The sequence below is a fragment of the Miniopterus natalensis genome, chromosome 6 (assembly GCF_054644295.1).
Source record: "Miniopterus natalensis isolate mMinNat1 chromosome 6, mMinNat1.hap1, whole genome shotgun sequence".
In the NCBI taxonomy this organism is placed as follows: Eukaryota; Metazoa; Chordata; class Mammalia; order Chiroptera; family Miniopteridae; genus Miniopterus; species Miniopterus natalensis.
In genome coordinates this window covers 34,562,991-34,588,652 of record NC_142086.1, presented here as the reverse complement: position 1 = coordinate 34,588,652, position 25,662 = coordinate 34,562,991, and the positions used below count along the sequence as shown (strand labels likewise).

General features: G+C 42.1%; 1 protein-coding gene across 1 annotated transcript in view; it reads left to right on the top strand.

The window, feature by feature from the left end:
• The first annotated feature begins 3,088 nt into the window (after positions 1–3,088).
• The window catches only part of MORC1 (MORC family CW-type zinc finger 1), a 135,456-nt gene continuing 112,882 nt past the window's right edge, over positions 3,089–25,662 (top strand). The window contains 8 exon segments of the mRNA XM_087817862.1: positions 3,089–3,203; positions 4,524–4,577; positions 9,031–9,065; positions 14,735–14,803; positions 17,863–17,953; positions 18,596–18,704; positions 22,497–22,656; positions 24,760–24,865. Coding sequence (XP_087673988.1) covers positions 3,148–3,203; positions 4,524–4,577; positions 9,031–9,065; positions 14,735–14,803; positions 17,863–17,953; positions 18,596–18,704; positions 22,497–22,656; positions 24,760–24,865 — 680 coding nt within the window. The 5' untranslated portion in view covers positions 3,089–3,147.

Genomic DNA, 25,662 nt, shown 5'->3' with positions numbered 1-25,662 from the left:
TCCCCAACCCTCACCACAGTCTTTTTTAAAAAAATTTATTTTTCAATTATAGTTGACATCAATGTTACATTAGTTTCAGGTATACAACATAGTTATTTGACATTTATATAACTTACGAAGTGATCATCCCATAAATCACCATTTATAGTATTATTGACTATATTCCCTATGTTGTATTATACATCCCCCTGCCTTAGTTCTATAACTGCCAGTTTGTAGTTCTTAATTCCTTTCTTCTTTTCACCCATCCCCCCTACCTCCTCCCCCATCAGTCAACCATCAAGTTGTTCATTTCTGATCAAATTCTAACCCCAACCTTGGGCTCCATTTCCCAGTTGCACCCAGTTGAAGAACGACAGGAACAACATAAGTCTCCACTTGGGAAGAAGAGCCTAGCTCAGATGCTTCATTTACTCAAAAGGCGACCTCTTTTTTTAAAAAAAAACAAACCTCAACCAATGCTTCTGCACCCTGCCCCCCCCCCCCCATTGATTTTTGGATGGAATGGAGAAAGAGACAAAGAATGAGACATTCATACATGTGATGTGAGCCCCGCCCATGGGGGAATGAACTCTGCAACCCAGATAGGGGCCATGATTACCAGAATCGAACCCGCAGCCTTCATTTCTGCCAATCAACACTCTCCCCGTGGAGCCACGCCATACAGGGTTCAAAATGTGTTTTTGAGCAACAGCTTACCTTTCCAATCGCCAGCAACAGCGCCGGGCGCGCTGCGCACTCTGGCCGCAAGGGGGAGCCCGCGTTCCCCGAGCCGGCTTCCTGGCGTGGGCGTGAGCGAACAGCTAGCGGGTGGACCCTCGTGGCTTCCAGGGGCGCGCGGGTCGCGTTGGAGGACATGGGCGACAAGTATGCTGCTCTGCGGCGGGCCCAGCTGCATCTGGATTTCATCCACGCCAACTCGTGAGTGTCCGTAGCGCCCGAGCTGGGGAGGGTCTCACGGAGAAAAGTTTGGTGTATCGACTCGCGAAATATGTGAACTTGGTACCATTGACTTAGGAAAATATTTAAAGTTGTTTATGTTTTAAAATTTAAAAAAAAAAGATAAAAATGATAAAGATATATATTCTGGACCAGACTGTCCCCCTCCCTGCCCCCTTTTCCCCATTAACGTTAAGTGGTAGGCAGGCCTACATTGAACATTTAACAAAACCATGTAGTGGAAGCCGGCAGAACCCTCATTCCACCGAGGTTGCCCGTTTCTAGCGATTTCTCTACCCGATGTCCTGACATTTTAAAGATGAAAAGTTGCCTCCAGAGAGTAATTTGTATGTATTGATTCCAGCCTCTGTGGCCTCCAGAGTCTTTGCAAAAATGTGACCTCTCTGAGGATAGAGTTCGCACATTCTGGTTAGTAGGAGGGTGCTCTCACTCCTGCCAGGCCCAGGTGCCTTCTGGCTGCTGAAGAGGCGTCATTCCAGATGCTCAGGGTGCAGAGGAGGAGGACAGGGTTTTGTATTGCCTCTGGCACTTCCAACACAGCAGAGCAGAGCAGTGAGGGCTGTGTCATTCACAGTCGTAGGCTGTTTGGGGGGACCTTTTAGTAATTTGGATTTGCTAAGAGAACTGATTGATATGAGGCAGCAATTTTCAACCCTTTTCATCTCCTGGCACACATAAACTAATTACTAAAATTCTGTGGCCCACCGAAAAATATTTTCTATTTTTTGCCGATATGACCAAAAACTAGGTATCATTTTGACTTATTTACACCAGATGGCTATTGCTGTGTTAGCTGTTGTAATTTTTGAATATGACAGTCTAAGGGAAAAGAGGTCATTACCCTTGACTGGTCTGGTATTTCATGTTTTAAAAATTCTTGTGGCACACTAGTTGAAAATCGCTGATGTAAGGGATGCACCAGGTTTGAAACCACAGAAAAGTATAAAGAGAACCAGGGAAAGCCAGCCTTGCTGTGTGGGACAGTGCAAGTTTTACAGAAAATACCAGTAAAACAGGCAATATTCAGCAGATATTTAGTTTTTATTTCTCTACCATGGAAAATAATTTCAAGCTGGAAAGGGTGGGACAGTTAAGTAAAAGTCAACAGGGGTGGCAGACAGATGAAGAAATAGCAATGTTCAGTTGCGTTTTACAAAAATCATATGCCGAGTGCAGGAGGGACTGAATCTTATCCTGGGCAGTTTCCTGAGCCTCAGTTTTGTAAAATGTCTGCAGATCCTGCTTCCCAGCCCCCTCCTCCCCCAAACCGCCCCATCGTCAGTTGGTGGTCTGGTAACTGAGTAACGAAAGTGACAGCAGCACAGAAGCAGCAGGAACAAAATCAGATACAAATTGCCATTTTCTCAGCTCCCGAGGCAGAGTGTCTGAGGCTTCCCTCCGCGAGAGCAGGAGCGGCTGCGTGTTTCTGCGGCGCTTCCCCTGCCCGGCGCAGCCCCCTCGGAGTCCCTGCCCTGCGCAGCCCCCCTCGAGGCCCCTGCCCTGCGCAGCCCCCCTCGGAGTCCCTGCCCTGCGCAGCCCCCCTCGAGGCCCCTGCCCTGCGCAGCCCCCCTCGGAGTCCCTGCCGTGCGCAGCCCCCCTCGAGGCCCCTGCCCTGCGCAGCCCCCCTCGAGGCCCCTTCACGTCCTCGAGGCCCCTTCAGCAGTCCCTAACCAGGTCTCGGTTTCATCTGTCCCTCTCCACCTCCGCCACCATCGGCTCCTCCAAACCACTGCCCCTCCCGTCTGGGCTCCCCCCATAGCCTCTAAACTGGGTCCCCGCTTCCTGCTCTTGCCCCCACATGGTCCGTTTTCCTGAAGCTGCCAGGGTGAGCCCTTTAAAAAGTAAACCAGCTGTGCCGCTGTCCTTAAAACACTGCGGGGTTCCCAGGTGCGTGAACCGCGCCCAGGCTCCTAACCGTGACCGGGCCCGCCCCTCAAGGGGACCTCCCGTCTCCCCAGGGCCTCCGGGCCTCCTCGGCTCTTTCTGCTTCGAGGCCTTTGCAGCGCCCGCTCTCGCTGGAGTTTCCCCTTTGGCTCTGCAAAGGGCCGAGCCCCCTCACCCTGCAGGGCTGTTGAAATGCTTTCTGTGCAGAGGGTCTCTCGCTGGCCGCCAGGCCCCCTCCTCGCCGGTTCCTCTCCCCCGCCTGCCCTCCTTCCCGGCACCTAATCAGGAGGCCTCACCACCCTCATGTGCTTGCTGACTTGGGTATTTTCCATACCCCCACGAGCTCGAGCCTGCAAAAGGTAAAGCCCATGTCCCTCGACATTGGTACATGGCAGGCAGACAGTACAATCTCTTGAGTGAATTAGTGCAGAAACTTGTATGTGATTTTTTTTTTTTTTTTTTGAATGATTGCAATGACTTTCCTGAAGGGTTGGTTGAATTTCTGTATATTGAATCATCTGTTTTAAATTCACTAGAAAGGCTTGTGGTTTAAATGCTGCTTTTGTAAAGCACATTACCTATACACTTCGCCTTTGCTATTTATTTTATTTTATTTTATTTTATTTTATTTTATTTTTTTATATCTTGCTCTTTTTAGATTTTCATATACTAGCTTTCTTTCGCGAGAACACTTTTTTGTAAAAATAATATCTAATAGTTTTTTTTAAATTGCAAAGCTTGAAAACTGACTTGAGTCAAGTAAGAGAACCCTTATCAGCATGTGTTTAAAGTTTGAAATTCCAAAAAAATGGATGTACGTATATATATTTTGAAAAATACATTTTCAGCTACCGTATTGTCCTGTGGCTTGAGCTGTTTGGCGTCTCTGAGACACTGCAGATGACCTTTCCTTCTGTACACATGAGCAGATGTTTTTAATAAATGGTGTTTATTGCTTTTGCTCCATTTACTAAATATAAAAAGAAAACTGCATAGTGAATCTTCCCTTAATGCTGATTGAAATATGCACATCAGGAAATGAATAGCAAGTGTGAGACCCCAAGGCATCCTGATTTCACCCACAGAGTGTATATGGTGATGGTTATTGAGTGTGATGTTATCCAGGACCTGGCACGAGTGAGTATAGAACAGAGTGACGGCAGGTAATTAATGAGATTATTTAAGGAGCAGACTTTTCAGAGGTGAAAAGATTCTACAGAAAAATGTAGATTAGTGGGGCAAACGGGTCTCCCATCAGTGCCTGTGTCTGCATATGGAGTCTGAGGACCTTTTAGTGGGGCTGGTTTTTTATCAGGAGTTTTCAGAAATAATCTGGCCTTCAAAAATGTTTTAATGAAAAAATATTTGAAAAAACTTGAACAAATGCTAACAAAGCAATTTAAAACATCAGCATTTGCTCTAAGCACAGTAAGGCCTGTGAAGTCTTTGTTGCATTAGGAGTAGACAGGATGTTTCGGCAATGGTGTTCTTAGCCCTGGCTTTGTAATGAAGTCATCTACTTCAGAATCTGGATGGTGCTGAGGAAGTTGCTTCTAGAATAGCTTCTTAATTGATTATCTGTCTAGACCTGGAGAGCATTAGTCTGCAACTTTTTTGAACCTTTTGCACTGGTTCCAGAGTTAATTTAACTTTTGGTTTTCTCTCTATTTCTTCATCAGCACCACACACAGTTTCCTTTTTGGAGCACTGGCTGAATTGCTGGACAATGCAAGGTAAGGCTCATCGGTGAACAAAGGTTATTGTGGGAACCTCACACAGATCCAGTCTTGTTATATTTAAAGATGAAAAAATAATGTCTTTTCCCCCACCTGCAATATTTTGTGAATTGATTTGCTATAAATCAGCAATATTTTGTGAATTGATTTGCTATGAAAACGAAGTATTATAATAAAAAGAACAGGTGAGAGGAAGAATTATTCATCTTTATTCAGTTTGTATTTATGATCAAACTTGAAGTGGAGGTAAATTGGATGTTTGTTTCTATATACTAGCTTTAATAACCATGTAGCAGCAGATAGTCATTTGGATGTTTTTGAGTTATATATCAAATATGCTGTGTCTTGAGAACTTAGATTTGAGTTTGGGCATTTGTTGAAGTCTGCATCAAAGTGAATTGCATAGTTAAGGAGAAAAGAGCTAACTTGCTGATCTCCTAGTATGTGTCAGACCCTGTTCTACGCACCTTATAGGTGGGTATTAGCTCTTTCATCTTTACAGCAGCACGTTAAGGTGGTTGTAATTATACCAATTCTACAGATGTGGAAGTTGATGCTCAAAGAGGTTAGATGACTTAATCAGGAACCTACAACTGATGTTTGGCAGAACTGGAATTCAAATTTAGTCTGTCTGGCTACAGAACTCCCCTACCCCATTCTACTGTCTCTGATAAAGGCACTGATGTTTAAAGAAGTCTCTTTAACAATTTAAGGCTCACTTAAGTGTATTTGTGGGGGCTTGTGAGTTTTTCAACTAATCAAATATGGCCCTGGATTTGTTTTGTATTTGTGTTTTCCTATAACAGAAGATTTTACCTCCCTTTTCTGCAGAAAGCAGCCTACCCAGGAAGCAGTAGGCGGTTGTTAGATCAGGGAACTGGGCAGAGAGACCTAAATTCCCTGCCATGGATAAATGGATTTCAGCTTTTTACATTTGGCCCCCATTTTTGACCTAAGAAGGGAGATGACTGTGTGTGAATGCAGGATGTAGTCAGTTAACTAGCCATCCAGAACTTTCTGCACAGCAGTGCCCAGTACTAAGTAAAAAGTCACTAGTTCCCCCTTACAGGAGATTCTCTCTCTGTAGAACTAGTGGCATCACAGTTATCACAGAAAGGGAGGGGAGAAGAGAAAAGGAATAAAGTTCATTGGTTAGGAGAGCCCCGAACTTAGCTTAGAAGGAGCAAACAGGGATAGGTCAGGACTCAAGGACATTCATGGTGAGTGTCTCTTTAGGATTTCAGGGTTGCTAGCGTCTGCTTTGGCCCACGGCTCTGAAGCAGGGCCCCTTTGGTGTCCCTTAGCCCTTCCTCCCACTGAATGTCCATTTTCAGCAGCTTAGTATCTGTAACTCTGAATGAACAGATCTCAACCTTGACATTTGTTTCTCCGAGAGTATACAGCCTATTTTGCCAACTGTCTTCTCCTCTGAAGTTGTTTCACTCATTCATTCAGCAGTGGAGGGCAGGTAAAGTCAGGATGCAGAAGAAATAGAACAAGGGGAACAGTTTATGCAGCAGATGGTGATTGGCAAAGGAAGACTGAGTTCAGATTCAGGGCAGTGAGAGAGATGTGATCAATAAAGCAATTCTTAGAGCAGCATTTGTAACCTGGCAGCCCCTGACCAAGTCCGGCCTGTCTCATGTTTGTTTGAATCATAGTGAAAGTTCACAGTGCTTGTAAAGAAAAGGAAGAAGTGAAGGAATTGTTTGTAAAATTTAAGAAACAGGAGGTGCCATATAAAAATCTGGATCCTGCACATTTGTTTTTGTTGTTTGTTTTAAAGATTAGAAATAGCAGCCTTGAGACCACATCCTCAAGGGATCAGGTGCGTAGCAAGTGCTCTCTTGGGACCAGCCTGTGCCTTCAGCTTGGCCATTGCTGAGGGCCCCGCATCCAGGCTGAACGCCTCAGTTCCTCTGCTCTCGGTGGATGCTTCACTTTGCCACCACTGCCTAGATGCTAGTCTTTGACATCAAGTGAGCTGTTTAACTTAGCCAAGTTGCTTGGTTTGTCTCACAAGGAAGGTCTTCATATAGTCCTGTGTTATTCTAAAAAACTATTTTATAGTATTTTATTTAAGATTTTGATGATTTCCTGTAGTTTTCAAAACTTGAACTGGAAGGTAGTAAAGGAATGCTGTAAAAAGAAAAGGAAATTATGTGGCTGTACAGGAAGGCATGTTAGGAGCCTCTGCCAAATACAATAGCTGTTCAGAGAGAAATTTACCTGGGCTAAATTACAAAGTCTATTATAAAATGTCTTAATGTGCTGTAAAGGTGAATTATTGTTCTGTGCCTTATACCCGTGGAATTTCTGTATGAGAAAAGTTTCTTTGAAAACTTTCATTTCAGTACAGGGGCATTTATTGAGCACCTATTGTGTACATGGTACTCTGTATAATGTATAATTATATAATGGAAATAATGATACCTACGTATCATGTGACTGTGGTAAAAATGAAGAAGAGAGTCCTTCTAATAGTCAAAGTAAAAATAGATCAAAATACTTCATTCAGTGCTTACCTGACACACAGAGAATGCTCCAGAAATGGCAGTGGTAATAACACCAGCATTTCTGTATAGGGGGAGCTTAGAAGATTCAGTTGGTTAGACGAAGGCGCTACGGGGTTAAGTTTGAAACTAGGCATGTAGAGCAAATATGTGCACATATTCAGATTATATGGGGTAGTTTTGGGTTGGGAATGGAGGGAATTTGGGGAGAGACTCAGATTTTCCCGTCAGACTCTGACTGCTGTTTTTATTACTCTGAGCTTCCTTCTAGACTCTTTCCCTCAACATACGCTCTTCTGCCTCTAAGACCTTGTTCCCCATTGTCTTTGTCCTTTCTCTCGTACCCTTGATGTTGAAGCCAGGATCTTCTGGCTTTTCCTCCTTCCCTTTTTAAACTTTTACTTCAAAAATACACAAATAATGCCTGTGAATTGTAGAAAATTAAGAAAAAAAGAAAAGAAAACCTCACTCAGCAATCTTATCACATAGAGTGTGTGTGTAGGGGGGTCAGCACACTTCTCTGTAGAGGGCCAGGTAAGAAATAGTCTCACCTTTGTGTGCCACGCGTTCTCTGCTGGAACTACTCACCTCTGCCATTGCAGTGTGAAGGCGGCCATAGACAATATGTAGGTGAATGGGCCTGATTGTGACCCAATAAAACTTTATTTACAAAAACACTTGTAGGGCCAGATTTGGCCAATGGGCTATATGGTATTCCCAGCCTCTGACCTAGAGAAAACCACTGTTAACATTTTGATTTCTTTCATTACAGATATACACATGTACACTACATATGTTCTTAAAAATGTATTCATGCAGTACACCATTGCTTAGGAATTTCGTTTTTCTTTTCACCTTTTTTTAAAACCAAAATATATCATGAAAACCTTTCTCTGACTTCTGGATTATTTTCCAGTTTTTTAAAAAAATACTCATATCTATTTTGTTGAGTTTTGTTTGTTTGTTTGTTTTTTGTGAAACTACCATTAATTCCATCGCTTCTTTTAAATTTCTGAGTTTCAGGCTTTGTACCATTCTCAAATCATAAGTGTTGGTTTATGATGACTTAGTAAACGCAGAGTGAAACACTTTAGTAATTAAGTTGTTCCTGAGGCGATTTAAGTGGATTTTTTTAAAACCACACAAGCTCCAGGTGGGACGGGCCCCGGGAGAGGCGAAGCTTTGGGGAGAGCAGCCCGGCCTCCCCGACTTCTCAAGGGCCGACCCCCGCAGACCCAGGGCGGCTGGGCGCCCCCCAGGGCCTTGGCGCTGGGTGCCTGGGAAGGTGGGAGCAAACGGTGGCGTGGGGGGACACGCCCGGGGGTGGCCTCGGCGCCCCCACGCCCTCGGCGCCCGCGTTGGCTCCGGAGGCACACCCAGGGCTCGCGGCTGTGGCACCGCCGCAAACCACCGGCCCCACGCCACCCCCTGGCCCAGCGCTGACCCCGCGCCCCAGACGCCGGCCCGGGCCCGCGTACTCGCCCGGGGGGACGCCCGGAACGGGGTGCGCGGCCTCGGGCATCGAAGGCGGGGAGGGACGCGGGGGGACGGGGCAAGATGGTGGCGCACCACCCGAAGAAGGTGGGGGCGGGGAGGGACCGTCCAGGGCGGGCGGCGGGGGGCGCCCCGCGCAGAGCCCGAGCTCCCAGGACCTGACTCCAGGGGGCGCCGCGCCCACGCGCCGTCCTGGGGTGCCGGCTGGGGGCCGGGGGAGGCTGCGCGCGGGGGGAGGTGGGGGAGGGGAGGTGGGGGAGGGGAGGTGGGGGTGCGGGCTCGGGGCTCCGGGCCCCCAAGCCCTTGGTCCCTCCTCGCTCGCTCTATTGCCGCCAGCGGGGCGGGACGCGCACAGGTTAGGGGCTCCGCGCGGCCCGTCAGCGTAATTAAAAAAAATTTTAAAACAATTTCACATTGAAGCAACGATATGTTTGTATTTCCAGAGACGCGGGGGCTGCCAGACTTGACGTGTTTTCAGGTGAGCAGGTTTCTTTCCTTTCCCCCCTGTTTCCTCCTGGTGGGGCCGCCCGTGGGCACTTTGCTTCTGTCTTACCCGGGAAGCCCAGCCCGCCCTGGACCTCGGTGTGACCTGAGCGCTGGGCGGCCGCAGCGACCGGGCCGGCTGAGAGGGCAGGGGTGACGCTGATCACTCTGAGACTGTTTACAAAATCAGGGATTTGGGGGGTTTTGTGAAAGCATCAGTGTGATTCGGGTGGGTCACTTTGTCGGCCAGGAGAGAACATTTTTATTTTAAAAAGCATGTTAACTTAACAAGCATTTCTAATGAAGTGCCCAGCATTCCCCACTCACCACAGTTTGAAATGCACAAGTGAACGTGCCCTGTGAATGCTGGAGGCTGTGAAATTCACACCAGACATGTTTTCTTCATGAACTTCATTTTTAGTTGCCAAGCGTTTATTGTGCTCAGTAGTTCATTAGAATATCATGCGAATGAAGTTAGGTTCTGTGATCCAGTCCTGCAGTTAACACGACCTAGAGAAGCGTCTGTGGTGTTAAAAATGACCCCATCTCCATTCTATCGGATCTCCTGTAGATGCTGGCTATTGCTCACAAGCAAGAGAGGACTGTTCAGGATGTAAATCCATGTCTGTATTTAAAAAGCAACTCAGTTTAACTCAGTTTTCTAAGTATTAAAATCTCGTGCAGGTGGGTGCTATGGTTCACACCTTGAGCGATCTGATGAAACGTTATAAATGACAGTGTTCTCCCCTTTCTACTCTACAAGTTCTGAAAAGTGAGAGATAAAAGAAGAGTCAGTCTTTATTGCTGATAAGTGCTCCGTTGGAGTATGGAGCTTAGTGTGAGAGAGGTAGTGGACTTTCTGATCAAACCCCAGAACCAGGCACTTGCCCACCAGGGGAGTCAGGCCTGAGGAGAGGACCTCTGCTCTCTGCAGGTCCCTCACCCCTCAGAGGCAACCTGAGAGATCTGAAAGCAGCCTCCCCAAATTACCAGTCAGCTGAGTGAGCTCACTGCTACAGGGAAAGGGAGTCAAGGGCCAGAAAAGGGCCTCTTTACTAATACCGATGGATCTCCAGTCCACACAGAAGGAAACAGCAGTAGTGGAGAAGAGGTCGTCTTCCCTTATATACCCAATTTTATAGAGTAAAATAGTATAAGTGTCTTTTGCCCAGGAGAGGCCCCAAGTATGGTGGGAACACAGAGAAAGAATGCCTCACATTAAAGAGCCAGGACTTGAAATATGGATGTGAGTTTTGTTGAGTAGCATAGGAAAAACAGAATATTCTTGTCTGAGGAATTACTGTGAGAAAAAGAATACAGGTAGACTAGTTCAGAAGTTCATTCATTTATTCAATAACAACTTATTGGGGGCCTATTATGAATGAACCAAGTAATTATTCTGGGTGCTGGGGATGGAGCATTGAACAAAATGTTCCATTAAGTCTGTGCACTCATGGAACATGCCTTCTAATGGTGAGAGACAATAAAGAAATGAACAGATGCAGAAAACACCAGGTAATGGTAAGTGCTGAAAAGAAAAATAAAGTGGGATAAGAGAACAGAGAGTGATGGGCAAGATGTGCTATTTTTCATGGGGTGATAAGTGGAATCAGCTAAGTAGGTGATTTACCAGCAAAGACCTGAAGGATGTGATAGGTGGAGCCATGTAGACATGTGGGGAAAAAGCATTCAGGGAACAGTGACCAGGTTAGGTCGATAGAGGTGAGTGTATTGCTGTTTTTTTCCTTCTGTAAACAGTGGACCATTGAATAACTTTGAGCAATGTCATTTGTGAAATTAGAAATGTTTTCTTTCCTTTTTTAAAGATACCCCAGCAATAGCCTACTGGACAGTCTGTAGAAGTGTGAAAGAAGAGATAGCAGGGAGGTGGGGTTATGGAAATGACCTAAGTAAGATGTCATGAGGATTTGAACTAGGGTAGTGGTCTTAGAAATGGAGAAGGGAGAAGAGACTTAAGCTGCATTTCATTCAGAGCACACATGTTATTGATGAAGGGTTGAGAGGAATTTTCTGGAATCATAAATAGAACCAGTGTAATCAGAATTCACACATTGTTTTTTTGTGTTTGTGGCAGGACACCAAGCAGGGCAAGACAGTATTTACCTCACTTGTCATGGTCATAACAAATGGAAAGAATCTTTGCAATTTGTGTTCAAAGTGGCACTGCTTTGTTTAGTTTCTTTTTATGAAAAACTGAACTTGTGGGTTTTGAGTTTAAACTACATATTCATGTTATAAAACTGTTGTGTTTTTTTTTTTTAATATCTTTATTGATTTCAGAAAGAGAAAGGGAACGAACGGGAATGATGAGAAAAGGTCATTGATTGGCTGCGTCCTGCACGCACCCCCCCAGGGATCGAGATCCAGTCCTCTACTGGGGCATGTGTCCTGACTAGGAATTGAACTGTGATCTCCTGGATCATAGGTTGATGCTCAACTGCTGAGCCATAAAGCTGTTTTTCAAAAAACATTTTTATTGACTTTTTTAGAGAGAGAGGAGGGGAGGGGGGAGAGACAGAAACATTTATGTGAGAGCCCAATGTCTGTTGGCTGTCTCCTGCATGCTTCCTACCAGGGATCAAGCCTGAAAATTGGGCATGTGCCAAGACCGAGATCCGTCACCCTTTCGGCTCATGGATGACGCCCAACCAAGTTTTTTTTTATTGCAGCAAACCATGCTATGGTCATAAACCTAGCAAATTAATTTTTCCAAATAAAGAAACCAAGGCCAGGGGTTTTGCACCAACAGATAGAATTTGTTTGGGTATACATAGTTAACCTAGGTATTGGGTTAATTTTCAAATTATTTACTGAAGCCCCTGAATTATTCTCTAGTCTTAGGTTTTCTTTAGGTAACTTGAGGGCTATAAATTTCAAACTAAATATATGTTTAGCCATGGGTACTTTATCTTTCTGTGTATATTAGTTGTAGTAAACATGGGTATGCATTTGATACACTTTTTTCTGCTATTTTTCTGTTTATTTATTTTTATTGATTTGAGAGAGAGAAAAGGGAGAGGGAGAGAGAGAAACATCCATGCCAGAGAGAAACATCGATTGGTTGCCTTCTGTATGCACCCCAATCACAGATCAACCCTGCAACCTGAGCATGTGCCCTGACTGGGAATCGAACTGGCAACCTTTCAGTGCACAGGAGGATACTGGCCCAATGAAGCCACACGGTTACTCAGGCCAGCCTGTAGTGTGTGGATCCTTGACTTTGTGTAGGAAAGATATCGCAACACAAGTCCAGATGGATTTGAGAGTATGTTTGTTGATGCTGGGGACAATGAAACAAAGGAATAAATTAGGGTAGAAGAAACAACAGGGGAGAGCCTGGACAGTGCTCTACTTTGGTTCTTTAGAAATGTTATAGGAAAGAAGTGAGCCAAGGCAGGGCTGCCATTAGCTCACAGGGAAGTCAGAGAAAAAGGGGGTCTTGGAGACAGGATCAGGGGGTGAGCCTAGGTTGAGCTGCCTCTGCCTACTGCTCCCCTGGCTGCAAGTCTCATGGGGACCCTTAGAAATTAGGAAGAAATAAAAAGTTCACGCCCGGGACAGAGCATGGGCAGGCTCTAGAGTGAGCCTGCATTGAGTCTGTCCTGAGGGCTTTTTATCCATTTTTTTTCTCTGCAAGAGAGAATCTTAGGGGAAGGTTTCAGTGGAATATTTATCAGCTTTCCAGGTGCATTTTAAAGTATGCTGATGCATTAAAATAAGTGTATAGGGGAGTTTGGGGTAATTCTTTGGTATGGTTTACTGTTTTACTTTTATCTTAGGCCTGTCTGGCTTTAATGGGGTTTTTGTTATTTGTTCCCCAACTTCATCTGTCCTTGGGTTTAGTTGGAACAAATGGCATTAATTGGGTCTTTGTTCTCTATTTTTCCAGGCCAGGGTGATTTAAGCAGTGTAGTCTCTGATTAGGGAGGACACTTGCTCTTAAGTGTCCTTGGTTAGGGAAGATAAGGTCTTGCAGTTCACAGGCTGGCTGCAAGCTGCCCAAACTATTTGGCCTTGTATAATTTTCTTGTCTCAGTTTCCCCATTCCACTTGCCCAGGGATTTTCCTGGCTTCTTACTATCCTGCTACAACACCAGCCAGGGCAGATATATATTTTTTAGTGCTTACCAAAGGACACTGGGCCACGTGCTGAGTGCACACTGTGCCTGCTTTTAAGGAGCTGGCATCCTGATGTGGGCTCCATGAAGAGTAAGGTATATGTCTGCACTCTGATGGGTAGCGAGTGGGTCAATAGCTTTCGCCGTATCTCTGGGGCAACTGTGTTCCAAAGAGTGTAAGACCCACTAGTCTGAAAGAGAAATAGATATGTGAATAGGCATTTAAACATACTGTGAAAAGTGGGGAACACAGATTATAAAGAAAACATTCAAAATGGGCACCTGGTGACGTGGAAGGATTAGGAAAGCTTCCTGGAAGAAATCTTAACTAAAGACCTAACCCTCTCCCCCTCCCCCTCCCCCTCCGCCCCCACCCCCCAAGACCTTTTTTCAGTGCACAGAATGATGCCTAACTACTGAGCCACACAGGCCAGGGCTCAAAATATTTTGAACATATATATTTATAAAACTAACAGACTGGGGAGTTTAAATCTATCAGTCCCTAAAGGAAAAAATAACAATGAACATACATACTTGGAAATTTGAATGAAATACTGCATCAGAGTTTCAGAGGGTAAGACTACCACAGCAAGTGGTAGATCTCTAAGAAATAATGTTGGAACAGCATAGTTTCAAATGATCACCATAAGTATAATTTTAAGAATGAAAATTTGTGAAGTATTTTTAATTTTATTATAAAAATGCACACACAACAGAGATTGTCTTAAATCATTTCTTGACTACTTGCGGTCAGTACTTGCTCTTGAGCAGCTTTCTTTGCTTTTACCATCTTGGCAAGTTCCTAGGAAGGGGGAAAAGTGTTATTTAGAATTCGTAGAATAGTGTTTGGTATAAATAGTAAAATATTCAAATTGGATAAATCTATAGTTAAAGACACCACTGAAAAACTTGATTTCACTAACTGTCAGTGCTCTGAAAGTCTCTAAGACTGGCCATTTCTTTGTAATTTTGGCCCCATGACTAATGCGGTATTGAAATGAGAAAAATCTATAAACTCAAAAAATCTGCAACGACAACAGTAACAAAAGAAGCATGTTCAGATGGCTTTTATTGGAATTAACTACTTGGAAGAGAGTTTGATGTGTTTATTAATAAGAATGGCTTGGCTTGACTTTAGAATTGAGCTTTGGTGGAAGGGAATAAAATTTGATCAGTCTGAATAGAGGGATCCTGGAACCATATCACCATCTACCTTTATTCCCTCCCCCAGGGAAGAAATACGTGGAGTCTAAAAGATGAGTCAAATTCTAGAACTGAGCATGTCATTAATTCGTTGTGTAGCTGGTTTATGTTCATGCAAAGCCTTTCTTTTGCTTGACTGTTTCCCCCCTGCAATTTCTTGTGAAATTGTAGTCAAAACTCCTTTCTGAGCTGTGTCGTTGGGCCATAACTCTGCCGCACAGTGGCTGCATTTGAGGAAGATGAATAATTATGCGAGCAGCATGACTTTCTGATGAACAAATTAAGCCCAGTATTTATTAGTGATAACTCCTTTCTCTTACAGTGGATAATGAAAAACTGCAGGGTGGATTCATGTTGTGCTTCTTGGATGATGGATGTGGCATGAGCCCTGGTAAGTTAATTATCGAGATACCTAACTAGCTGTTGGAGAAAACAGTATGGAAACTCATAAAATAAATAAAAGTAAATTGAGCTATCTGTGCAAAAGTAGGTATGGAGCTATTAAGGAATATAAACCCCAGCCTTAACATATTGTTGAATTCTTTAAGGTTTAAATAGTTCAGCTGACAGAATAAATTCATCGTAACCATCTAAAACTAAGACAAACAGTGAACGTAAATAAATATTGCCAGAAAAGTGAAAGGCAGAAGGTGCCTGATGACTTGTATGAAAACGCGTCTGGGAATGAATGGAATATAAATAGTTACTGGCTGGACGCTGAGATTGTTTTTAGGCCATCCTTCAGGTATTGCTTGTGAGACCTCTAAGGCAGTTCCCAGTGCCTTTAGGCTATTTAAAAATTTCTGCTTAACCTTGAGGTGGAGGTTATCTCTCCTTGTTTTTTGCAGTTTGTGATTTTTCTTTGCGTGTTAAGGGCTTCGTGTCTTCGATTGAATGTACCCATCATAATGAATACCTCCACAATATCCTGTCTGCTTTATCTTTGTATCTTCAAGGCTGGCAAAAGCCAGCACGTAGTAGGTGCATAGTACTTATTTGCTGTGGAATTGAAATGTTATTTATTTCATCTGATGAGGTCTTTGAGTTATTTGGGCTAGCTTAACCCTGAATTCTTACAGCACTTGTGTATGTGCCACAAGCCAAGGTTTTTGAGCTTTAGGTTTAAAAATGGAGAAGGAGTTCAAGTAACATGGGACTGTCCTGGTTAGTTCCACAGAGGAAAGAATGCTCATTCCTGCTGATAGAAGCAGAGGATACAGAGTAAAGCAGTTCTCTTCTTCTGAGTCTTGGAGGTTCCCCATTGGTCTGAATAGTCCAAAAATAATTTATTAGCAAGTTTAGAAATGCTCATATATCCTACTCAGTTCTTGTTCTGACTTTGTGTGGATAATTTTGATTTTTCCAGGTTTGATTACAAAGTATTGTTGGTTCTCTAGTTTTTAACTAAATAAGAAAGAGTAGAATTTGTGAGAAAACCATGCTGAAAAAGCAGTTTCAATTTTCACTTCTAGGTTGAATGTTAAGTTCATGTTTTGAATACTTTAAATAACAGAATGTGTGATACATTCTAAGGCAGTTCTTTAAAAAAGAGAAGCAACTCATTTTATATGGCTCCATGAACAAAATGATCAAAACACAGGAAAGTGACAAATATTCAGATCTTCAGAAGGAACATGCTTCAGCTGACATATAGAGTAGTGTTAAAAAAAAGCCCACTAGTGCTGAGAGAGCAATTCTTTATTAACATTGATTAGAAATTGAGTAATAAGTTACAAGGAGTTTATCTGATGATTGAAAATAGAATCTATCTGTTGTCCAGACTGAACCAGATCACTCTGGACCCACAGAAACTGACTGTAGTAATTTCCAAACTCTTTCACCACCAGCCTTGTCCTGTGACAGTCCTTTCCCCATATAGAAATCCTGAATGGATTTTTTTCCTTTTAACATAAATCATATCATATTACTCTGCTGATTGAAACTCCTAGTGGTTTTTCATTACTTTAAAATAAAATTCATACCCTCAGTAACGCTTTCAATTTCTTGCATTATTTGCCCCCTGACCTTTTCTGCTACCATTCACCTCCTTGCTTACAGCACTCCAGCCACCCTTGGCTGGCCCTTCATCATTTGAACCTCACCTCGGCTGTCACCTTATGAAAGAGGCCTCCCTGACCATTCTATCTGCAGGACACACTCCTGTTAATTCTCTGTCGCATTACCCTGGTTTTGTTACTTTCACTTAACACTCTAAGAAATGATTTTGTTTATTTACCTACTTCTTTCATGGTAGGTTTCTCCTACCATGACATAAAGTTATTGAGGGCAAGGGTGATGTCTGTCACCCTTGTTCTGACCCTCTGCCCTGAACTCTGGCCACCATACATAGAAGTCTATGGATTGTCTAATGAAAACCATGGGATCTGATCTTTGACACATCTGGGTTGTAATCTTGGCAGTAGCATTTATCAGCTCTGTGACGTTAGGAAGATTATATAAACTCCTTAAACTTAAATTTCCTTATCTGTAAATAACATGCAGATAATAATAATATCTTCCTTGTAAATTTGTTATAAATATTAAATGGTGCATGTAAAGTATATAACATAGTACCTAGAACATACTAAACAATCAGTACGTTTTAACTAATATTGCCATTATGGATACCCTCACCTAATGTCCAACCCTGTGTAAGAACATGTAGTAAATGTCAGGTTAGCTTCCGACAAGCAGAGTGGTAGCTTTTACACACCCCATACCAGGTGCCACTGAACTGTAGCATGTGTTCCCTCAGACTGACACAGCGTCCTCAGAACAGTTCTAGAGCATATTTGCAAGTGGGCCAATTGGGAGACCCATTTCTATCTTTCCTTGTTTCCCTGGGAGCTTTCTGTTTCTGGAAGGATGTATTTTCTGAAATCCAGAGGATTTTTCTCTGGGATTCCAGAATGCCCTGAAGAGAACAGAAGACTAACTCTAAAAGTCTGAAACAAGTAGCCATTCCTCCCCAGGCAGTATCAGACCAGAAGCCATTCCGTTCTTAGTCTCACATGGGTTAGGATAAAGGCCAAATTTATGGAAAATTCCTAGCGGTACAAGTAACCATAATGCTTAAAATTTATTAGCATTTATCAAGCGCTGTCTGTTGTGTACATGGTTTGAAAAATACATCGCCTTATTTAATTCATTTTATTTATCTTTATCAACAACTGTACTACAAGTATTAGTAGTTCCCTTTTAGAGGAAATTACGCTTCAGAGTTTTAAACTCTTATTTACCCCAAATCACATGGCTAGGTCTGTCTGACCTCCTTCAATGTAATACGATTAAGATCCTGGTCAGAGATTAAGGAGCCTTGTTTCTGGACCGTCCCAAGAGGTATGGGTTTGTCCTGATTCCCTGAGATATGTGTGTCATCCTAACACCTGAACAGCTGGCCCTGTGAACTACTCATGATCCCTGACCACCTTTAACTTTTATGGATTACAGCGGAGGCATCAGATATCATTTACTTTGGAACATCCAAGAAACGGATATCAACCTTGAAGTTTATTGGGCAATATGGCAATGGTCTTAAAAGGTGAGAATTTTGTTCTTGAAGGCATATGTTATTGATATTGGAACAATATTTAGTTAAAGGCAATCTTATGCAGAATGGCCCAAGTTTATAAAGCTTTAAAAAGAATATAAACTTGGGAGTCCCACCTTGTTTTCGAATCTCCATACTCACAACATTGGATCTTGACAACATTTAAAATTAATTTTCAAATAGGCGATGAATCGTCTTTCAGGAATTGCTGTACTTTAGAGCTTAATTGCATCTTTGTGGTTTATTGTTTCTCAAAGCATAGTTTAGCACAGGTGTTAGTTGTGTCCATGGCTTTTTTAAGTAGAATGTCTCAATAGGGGCAAGGACACAGGCCATGATCACCAGTGTGGCACCTGCCAGGGAAAGACAATTATTACCCTCTTCAGCCCAGATAGCCCCTTATCTCCACAAGTCATGGCTCAAGCAAAAGTGTGGGCTGGATTAGTTCAAATCCGTCTGTTCTACTTTTGGGGGGGGGAGGATCATATTGTACCCTCTTGGTGATGGGTCAGCAAAACAGTGGAGTTATTTCTATGAAGAGAAAATCTATTATAGCACACAGTATCCTGCCTGCCTTTTCCTTCTTTTCAGTATTTGAGATGTAAACTGTTATGTTTTTGATTTTTAATATAGCGGATCCATGAGGATTGGAAAAGACTTTATTCTTTTCACAAAGAAGGAAGAAACGATGACCTGTGTGTTTTTTTCTCAGACATTCTGTGAAGGAGAAGGTCTGAGTGAGGTAAGAGTTTAGATTTTTTTTTTGGTTCCGATGGTATCAGTATGGTATCATTTACTATCTCAGGAGGTAAAATTATGAATTCTTTCTGATTATGATTTAGAAATTTAGGGATATGTTTGGGAAATGAAGAAAGGGTGGCTGGGGTCCTTGGCAGCCTGTCTTTATTGACCTTCTCTTGGATTTTTAACTTCTGGGCAGTTTTCAGAACTTTATTTTCATTATCTATGTAGACAAATCTCCCACAATAAGAAGCTCCTTTTGGCACAATGAGATTTTTGGGAAGAAGCCTGCAAAACATTTCTACCACTTGTGCCATAAATGGATTACCTTTTCTTTTAAAAAAATAATTTAAAAAATATATATCTTTATTGATTTCAGAGAGAGGAAAGGAGAGGGGCAGAGAGAGATAGAAACATCAATGATGAAGAGAGTCATTGATCGGCCGCCTTCTGCATGCCCCTGCCTGGGAATTGAGCCCACAACCCGGGCATGTGCCCTGACCGGGAATCGAACCCTGATCGCCTGGATCTTAGGTTGATGCTCAACCACTGAGCCACGCCGGGCCGGGCTGGATTATCATTCTTAGAAGAAATAGAATATTGGATTCAAAGTCTTGGAATAAAAAATCTAAAGGAATAGAGTGTGAAATAGACTTAAAATTGTAGTTCCAGTGACAGTAATTTCAACTCCCTTTGATGGCCCAGAGACATTATATTAATTTGCAGTATCTGAATTTTACTATTAAGAACATCAGTTATAATTCAGTACAGCAAATACATGTTGAGCAACTGCTGTCTGCCCAGCACTGGGTAGACCTTATGGAAGGTAGAAAATAAGCAGAAAACCATCTGACGGCCAAAGTGTTTTCAGTGCTATCACGGAATAAGGCAGACACATATGAATTGGCTAAATAACAAAATAGGGGTGTTTAAAAAGAATGCTATTCAACAACTATGTGCTTCTGCTGTTACAAATTGTCAAAAACGATATAGGTGGAGACGTTAGCCTTGAGTCGTCAATGGCTGTTTTACGGAGTGAGCACACCTTGCAACTGGAAAGACTGGTTTGTGGAGAGAAATGGTGTTCAGCAAGTCTCAGACCCGGAGATGAGAACGGGGTTTAGAGGGACAGTATGAAAATGGGGGATCGCCCAGCAGGAGCAGAGCGTGCTCGCTGGCTGCAGAGGAGTGGGGCTGGGTAATAGGAACAGTCTGAAGGCAATAGGGAGAAGCTGAGTGGGTGCTGACATGAGGAAAAGCGGTGCTTCAAGCATTTATGTTGTACTTTATGTATATAAAGGGCATGTGAAACTGGGCCAAAGGTCTGTTTTCCTAAAATGGACCATTATTATTATTTTTTTACTAAAACCAGTAACGTCTTCCTGTTTCCACAGAGGCAGTCTCTCCCAACAATTTTAGCTGATTCTTTTGATTTTTTTTCTGGATATCTGTGTGCAACAAGCTTGTATGGCTTCTTTTCTTTTTTCTTTTTCTGCAGGGGAGATATTTAATCAATAAATTCACAAAAATCAACCTTGCAATAAAACTATACAAATATTTAGCCAAAACTGTACAAATATTGCACAACTGTTATGAGTGTTTCCAGCATGCAGTTTGGCATTATAAGAAATCACAAGAAGAACCATGCCTTTGTGCAGGTGCATTGCTCCTTTTGATTTGATTTAGGCATTAACCTCCCATGATAAAAGAGGAGGCTTTATATATTTTTCCTCTCTACTCGTATCACACACACATCCTTCCAGTTCCACAGCTCAATTGTAATTATGGTTATAGCAATATTCAGTGTTTACATTATGAGACTCTATAAACACTATTCATAATTATACCATGTCATAAATGGTTATTTTTTCTCCTTCCTGCACAACTTTTTATTTTCCCTGGAATCAGTAACTGTCTGCTTAGTGTTCTTGGTAGTGTATTTATAACACTACCACTGAATGCTTGTTTTCCTGTGTCTTTACCACTGCTCATGTGCTGCAGTTCACACTCCTGCTTTCCATGGGTGGTGTTCAGCTGCCATCATGAGATCTGCCCGTGACATTGTCCACCCAAATCTTTACATCTCTCTTCTGTGTTAAATCTCAGATCCTAAATCTCATGTCTTCTTTCATAGCTTGCTCCCCCTTTTTGGTGTAACATCCTCCAGCAGCATTTTAGCAAGCGTTCATGAGAGGTAAAATGTTTTGAGCTCTCAGATGCATGAAAATGTTCTTGTCTTATTTGAAAAGGTAATGATAGTCTGGTTTGGTGATATTGCTAAGTTTTTCTTCAGAGCTTTGAAGGCATTGCCCCATTATTTTCTGATTTCTAGTGTTGTTAGGGAGTCTGCAGCCATTTTAATTCCTTGTATGTGACCCTTTCTTCCCCCTCCCCTCTACTTATTGAAGGTCAGTAAAATCTTCTTTGTCCCCAGTATTCTGATTTCAGTGTTATGCCGTTGAGTGGGCCTGTTTGCATCTTTGAGTGGGTCTGTTTGCATCCATTGTTTGCTGGGCGCTTGTTGGACATTTTCATTCTGGAATCTCATGTCCTTCAATTCTGGGGCATTTTCCTGTAATATTTGAAGATTTTCTTTCATCTATATCTTTTTGTAGCTTCTATTTCTTTGCTGGAGAGGATGCCCTTCCATCGAAGGGCCACTCAGACACCCACCCTCACTCAGACTAGGACAATTCAGACACGCCAGCCTACCTCACGGGCACATCTTTGGGATGTGGGAGAAAACTGGAGTACCTGGAGAAAACCCATGTAGACTGGGGAGAATGTTCCAGCTCCACACAGACAGTGGCCCCCGTGAGAATTCTTTTCTCATCAATATTGTAACAGAACAACGTTGAACAAAATGACATTTGAGAGCCTGCTGTACTTTAAAGATTAGTCCAATAAAATGCCTATTGAAAGTTCTGAGAGTGTGGGTGGAGCTTGGCAGCTATGGGTGTCATGATAATAAGATCTAGCTGGCTGCTTTATTGGGAAATCCTCAGCGTAATTTTCTGTATATCTTTTTTTCTGGGCTGGTCACATTTCTCAGAGAAGACTCCTGCAGTATTCTGCCTGAAGGCTTACCTGACAGCTTTCTGGGAGCCAAACGAGAGAAGAGATCTGGGGTTCTCAGTACCCAATAAGTACATTTTCACTTAATCCCTCTCATCTCAGTAAGGTCCCCTGACAACTGTACTTGGCATGTCATCTAATTCAGAAGTGCTTTGTCCCATTCTTTACAGCAAGTGAACATCTAGTCCCTGTGGAGGTAGGGGAGGAGCTCTTGCCAGATGGGGGTCTGGATGCACTTCTGGCTCTCTTCCCCCTTTGCCCACTGCTAGAGTTAATTCATATCATCAATTTCTGAGCCTTTTAAGGGATTCTGGATTATAAGTGAGGCTGGTTCTGTTTTCTGGCATGGGCTTCGGATTGGTTTTCTTAGATACGCTGTCATTTGCTTTTCAGTTTCTAAAATGCTGCTGCTGTTGTCTCCTCTGCCATTCTACCCATATTTTAAAAGAAAGCAGAAGTAGATTCCACCTGTCCCCACATTTCACAGTTGACCATTTTAGAATAAAACCTCAAGTATACATATTTGTTATGTGTCTCTTCCTTATAAAACTGGAGTACAGGAAGGAAATAAACTTTTAACTTTGTGTTTGGTTTGGTAATTTGGATGAAGAGTTGACTGAATTACAATCAGACAAAAGGATGATGGTTTTTATTTGTGTGTTTCATAGTAAATTGATGTGTGGTGTGTGTTTTTTTTTGTTTTTTTTTTTTTTAATAGGTCGTGGTTCCAATGCCTTCATGGTTAACAAGAACCAGAGAATCTGTTACAGATGATCCTCAGAAATTCTCAACTGAATTGTCTATAATTTATAAGTACTCTCCCTATAAAACGGAAGCTGAATTAATGCGGCAATTTGATACAATCTATGGGAAATGTGGTAAGACCATCGAAACTTTGAAATTTTGATGGAAGTGTTTGTTTTCTGTCTTTTGAAAGGCACTATATGTATGTGTTCATATTTTTTCTCTTTATAATATCACATGGCATCTCACATGGGGCAATTATTTATTTTATCCATATAAGTTTTATGTTAAGAGAATCCAAACATATAACTCTAAGTCCCTGACAGTGGGAGACAGGTTTGTACTGCCACGAACTTGGTGAAAATGGATGAGAAGAGGGTGATACAAGCTCCGACCACAGGGGCTCCGTAGTCGCTGCACCAGGTACCAAGGTTAGGAGACGCTTATTGCAGCCTCTAAGGTTCGATAATACCAGGTTTATAAGAGTTAGCACCTTATAAAGGAATGAATCTAAGTTTCTGTGGCAGTTAGCAAAAGCTTTGTAGACACTCTTTCTCAAATTAATAGGTCTTTTTTTGCGTTCTTTCAACTCCCACCAACTTTCTACTCAACACGAAGAATGTACAATGTCTAGTACCATTTTCCAGTGCCAATCTCTCTCTAGACTTCCAACACTTTTTATATCTAAAAGCAAAAGAAGCCTCCCCTAGAGAAAGCTATGTGTGCTCTGCTTTTTACCACTCCTTGATTTATGTATTGTTCATAGAAAAATTCTGAGAAATCTGTTTCTGACTTAGCCTACATTACTCTCGTTTTTTGTTTTTTAAATATATCTTTATTGATTTCAGAGAGAGGAAAGGAGAGGGAGAGAGAGAGAGATAGAAACATCAATGATGAGAGATTCATTGATAGGCTGCAGCCCACAACCCGGGCATGTGCCCTGACTGGGAATCGAACCCTGATCTCCTGGATCCTAGGTCAACGCTCAACCGCTGAGCCACGCCTGGCCGGGCAGCCTACCTTACTCTTGAAATTTCTTCTCTCATCTGTGGCATCTTGTTTAACAGTGATGTTTTGTGTCATCATTTTCTCTTTCTCATAGAGAAAAACATTGGCAATTATAGTATTCATTTTATTAACACATACATGATATACTTTGAGGACAGTTGATGTACTCTCTTGACTTCTAATTGTGATGTACTCTTAAAATTACCTATAAAGAGTGTACTGTTTCCTGAATACTTTTCTAAATGGTTTATAAAAATTAACTCATTTAATCCTCAAAACAAGTGTGTTTTAGATACTTGATCAGCTCCACTGTATAGATGAGAAAAATTAGGTTCAGGGAGGTTAGGAAACTTATCTGGGGTCATTGCACCGATAAATGGTTGATCCAGGATTTACACACAGGCATTTTGGTTCCCAAGACCAATTCTTAACCACTGTGCTGTTCTCCCTTGCATTTAAGTACTACCAACAAAGTGTAATTGGTTGTTCTTTTAATTTCTCTGATAGTCCTGCTTGTCTTCATATTACAAACAACTTTGGGCTTTTTTGTTAAGTATGCTTTAGAGCAGGGTCAGCAAACTATGGCCCATACCCGTAGTCCAAATTCATCTTCATATCTATTCTTGTAAATAAAGTTTTATTGAGATATGGCCACACTTACACATTTATATATTCTTAGTGGCAGGTTTTATGCTACAATGGTAAAGCTGAGTTGTGAGTAGTTGTAACAGAGACCATATGGTGTGTGAAGCCTGGAATATTTATTACTTGGCTCTTTACCAAAAAAATTTGCCAACACCCCTGATAGGGTCTAAAAGCAGTATACTTCATATTTGTACAAAAATTTAAAACTCATATTTGTTCTTATGTGCCTTGATTGTAGTTACACCAATGAGAGCTTTACCTGTAATACAAATTTGGCTAAGGCTCCTAACAATATTTATAATGCAAATTATGAAAAGTGCCCAAGTTTTAGAATCCACATTGAAAGAGTTATAATAAATTGAGTAATAATAAGAAACACTGTACTGTAGAAGCTCAACATTCTCTGGCAGAGAGTGGAATTTGCTATAAAACATATATCTTGGAACTTACCCAAGCATAGTTACCAAAGTACAAAGGGAAATTTGGCCTAGAGGAGGCTTAAATTAATAGATGTGATAATATCACCATGACTAATATTTTGCGTAGTTAAAATATTGACAAGTCAAACATCTGTTTTCCACTAGGTACTTTGCTGGTTATTTATAACTTGAAGCTTCTGCTTAATGGAGAACCAGAGTTGGATGTTAAAACTGACAAGGAAGATATACTGATAGCCGGAGCTCTTGAGGAGTAAGTAATGTGTGTGTGGGACAGAGGGTCTCAGAATGGCACAGAGCTGTAGTGAGGAGCCCTCCGTCCTGGTGCCAGGTCTCAGGCTATTGGGCCTTAGCGCTAGGACAATTCATTTTACCTTTGTTGCAGATGAAGAAAGTTAGGCTAGACTGCTAGTTCCCTAACCTCACTGAGCTTCTGAGTGACCTGGGCAGCTTCTTACGAAGTGTAGGATCTGTGTCATCCCAGACCTAGTGGGTCAGAATCTCCAGACATAAAGCCTAGAAATGAATATTTTCTCTATGTTCCCCAGACGTGCCAGCATGTTTGGGGACCACTGGAATATAAGATTTCTAATAATCTCTAATTCCAGATGTCCTGTTTGATGAATATTAAAACTGGGGAGAAAAAAAAAAAAAGCCCATACAAAGTTCATTATTCATGCAGAGCATTAAATAGACATCAGCATGGTGTGTAGTAAAAAGGAACAGGACCAAATGTCAATTGAGAATGGCCATGAACTGCGTGCTTGCATTTTATAAATAAATAAATCGACAGATTTGTTTTTCTTGGCTATTAGGAATCCATAGAAACAATGAGAAAGCGGTAGGGGGTGTGGAGAGATAATGAAATGGTGACTAAACCCAGGTTTCTCTAAAATAACTTTGTATTTAAAACTTACTAGCTTGAGTGTGCAGCTTTTTAGTGTTAGAACTTTAGAGCTAGAGGGAATTTAAAGGAATTTAGTCCAGTTGGAGTCATTATATATACCAGTGTTGTCCAGTAGAAATACAGTGCAAGCTACAAATATGAAC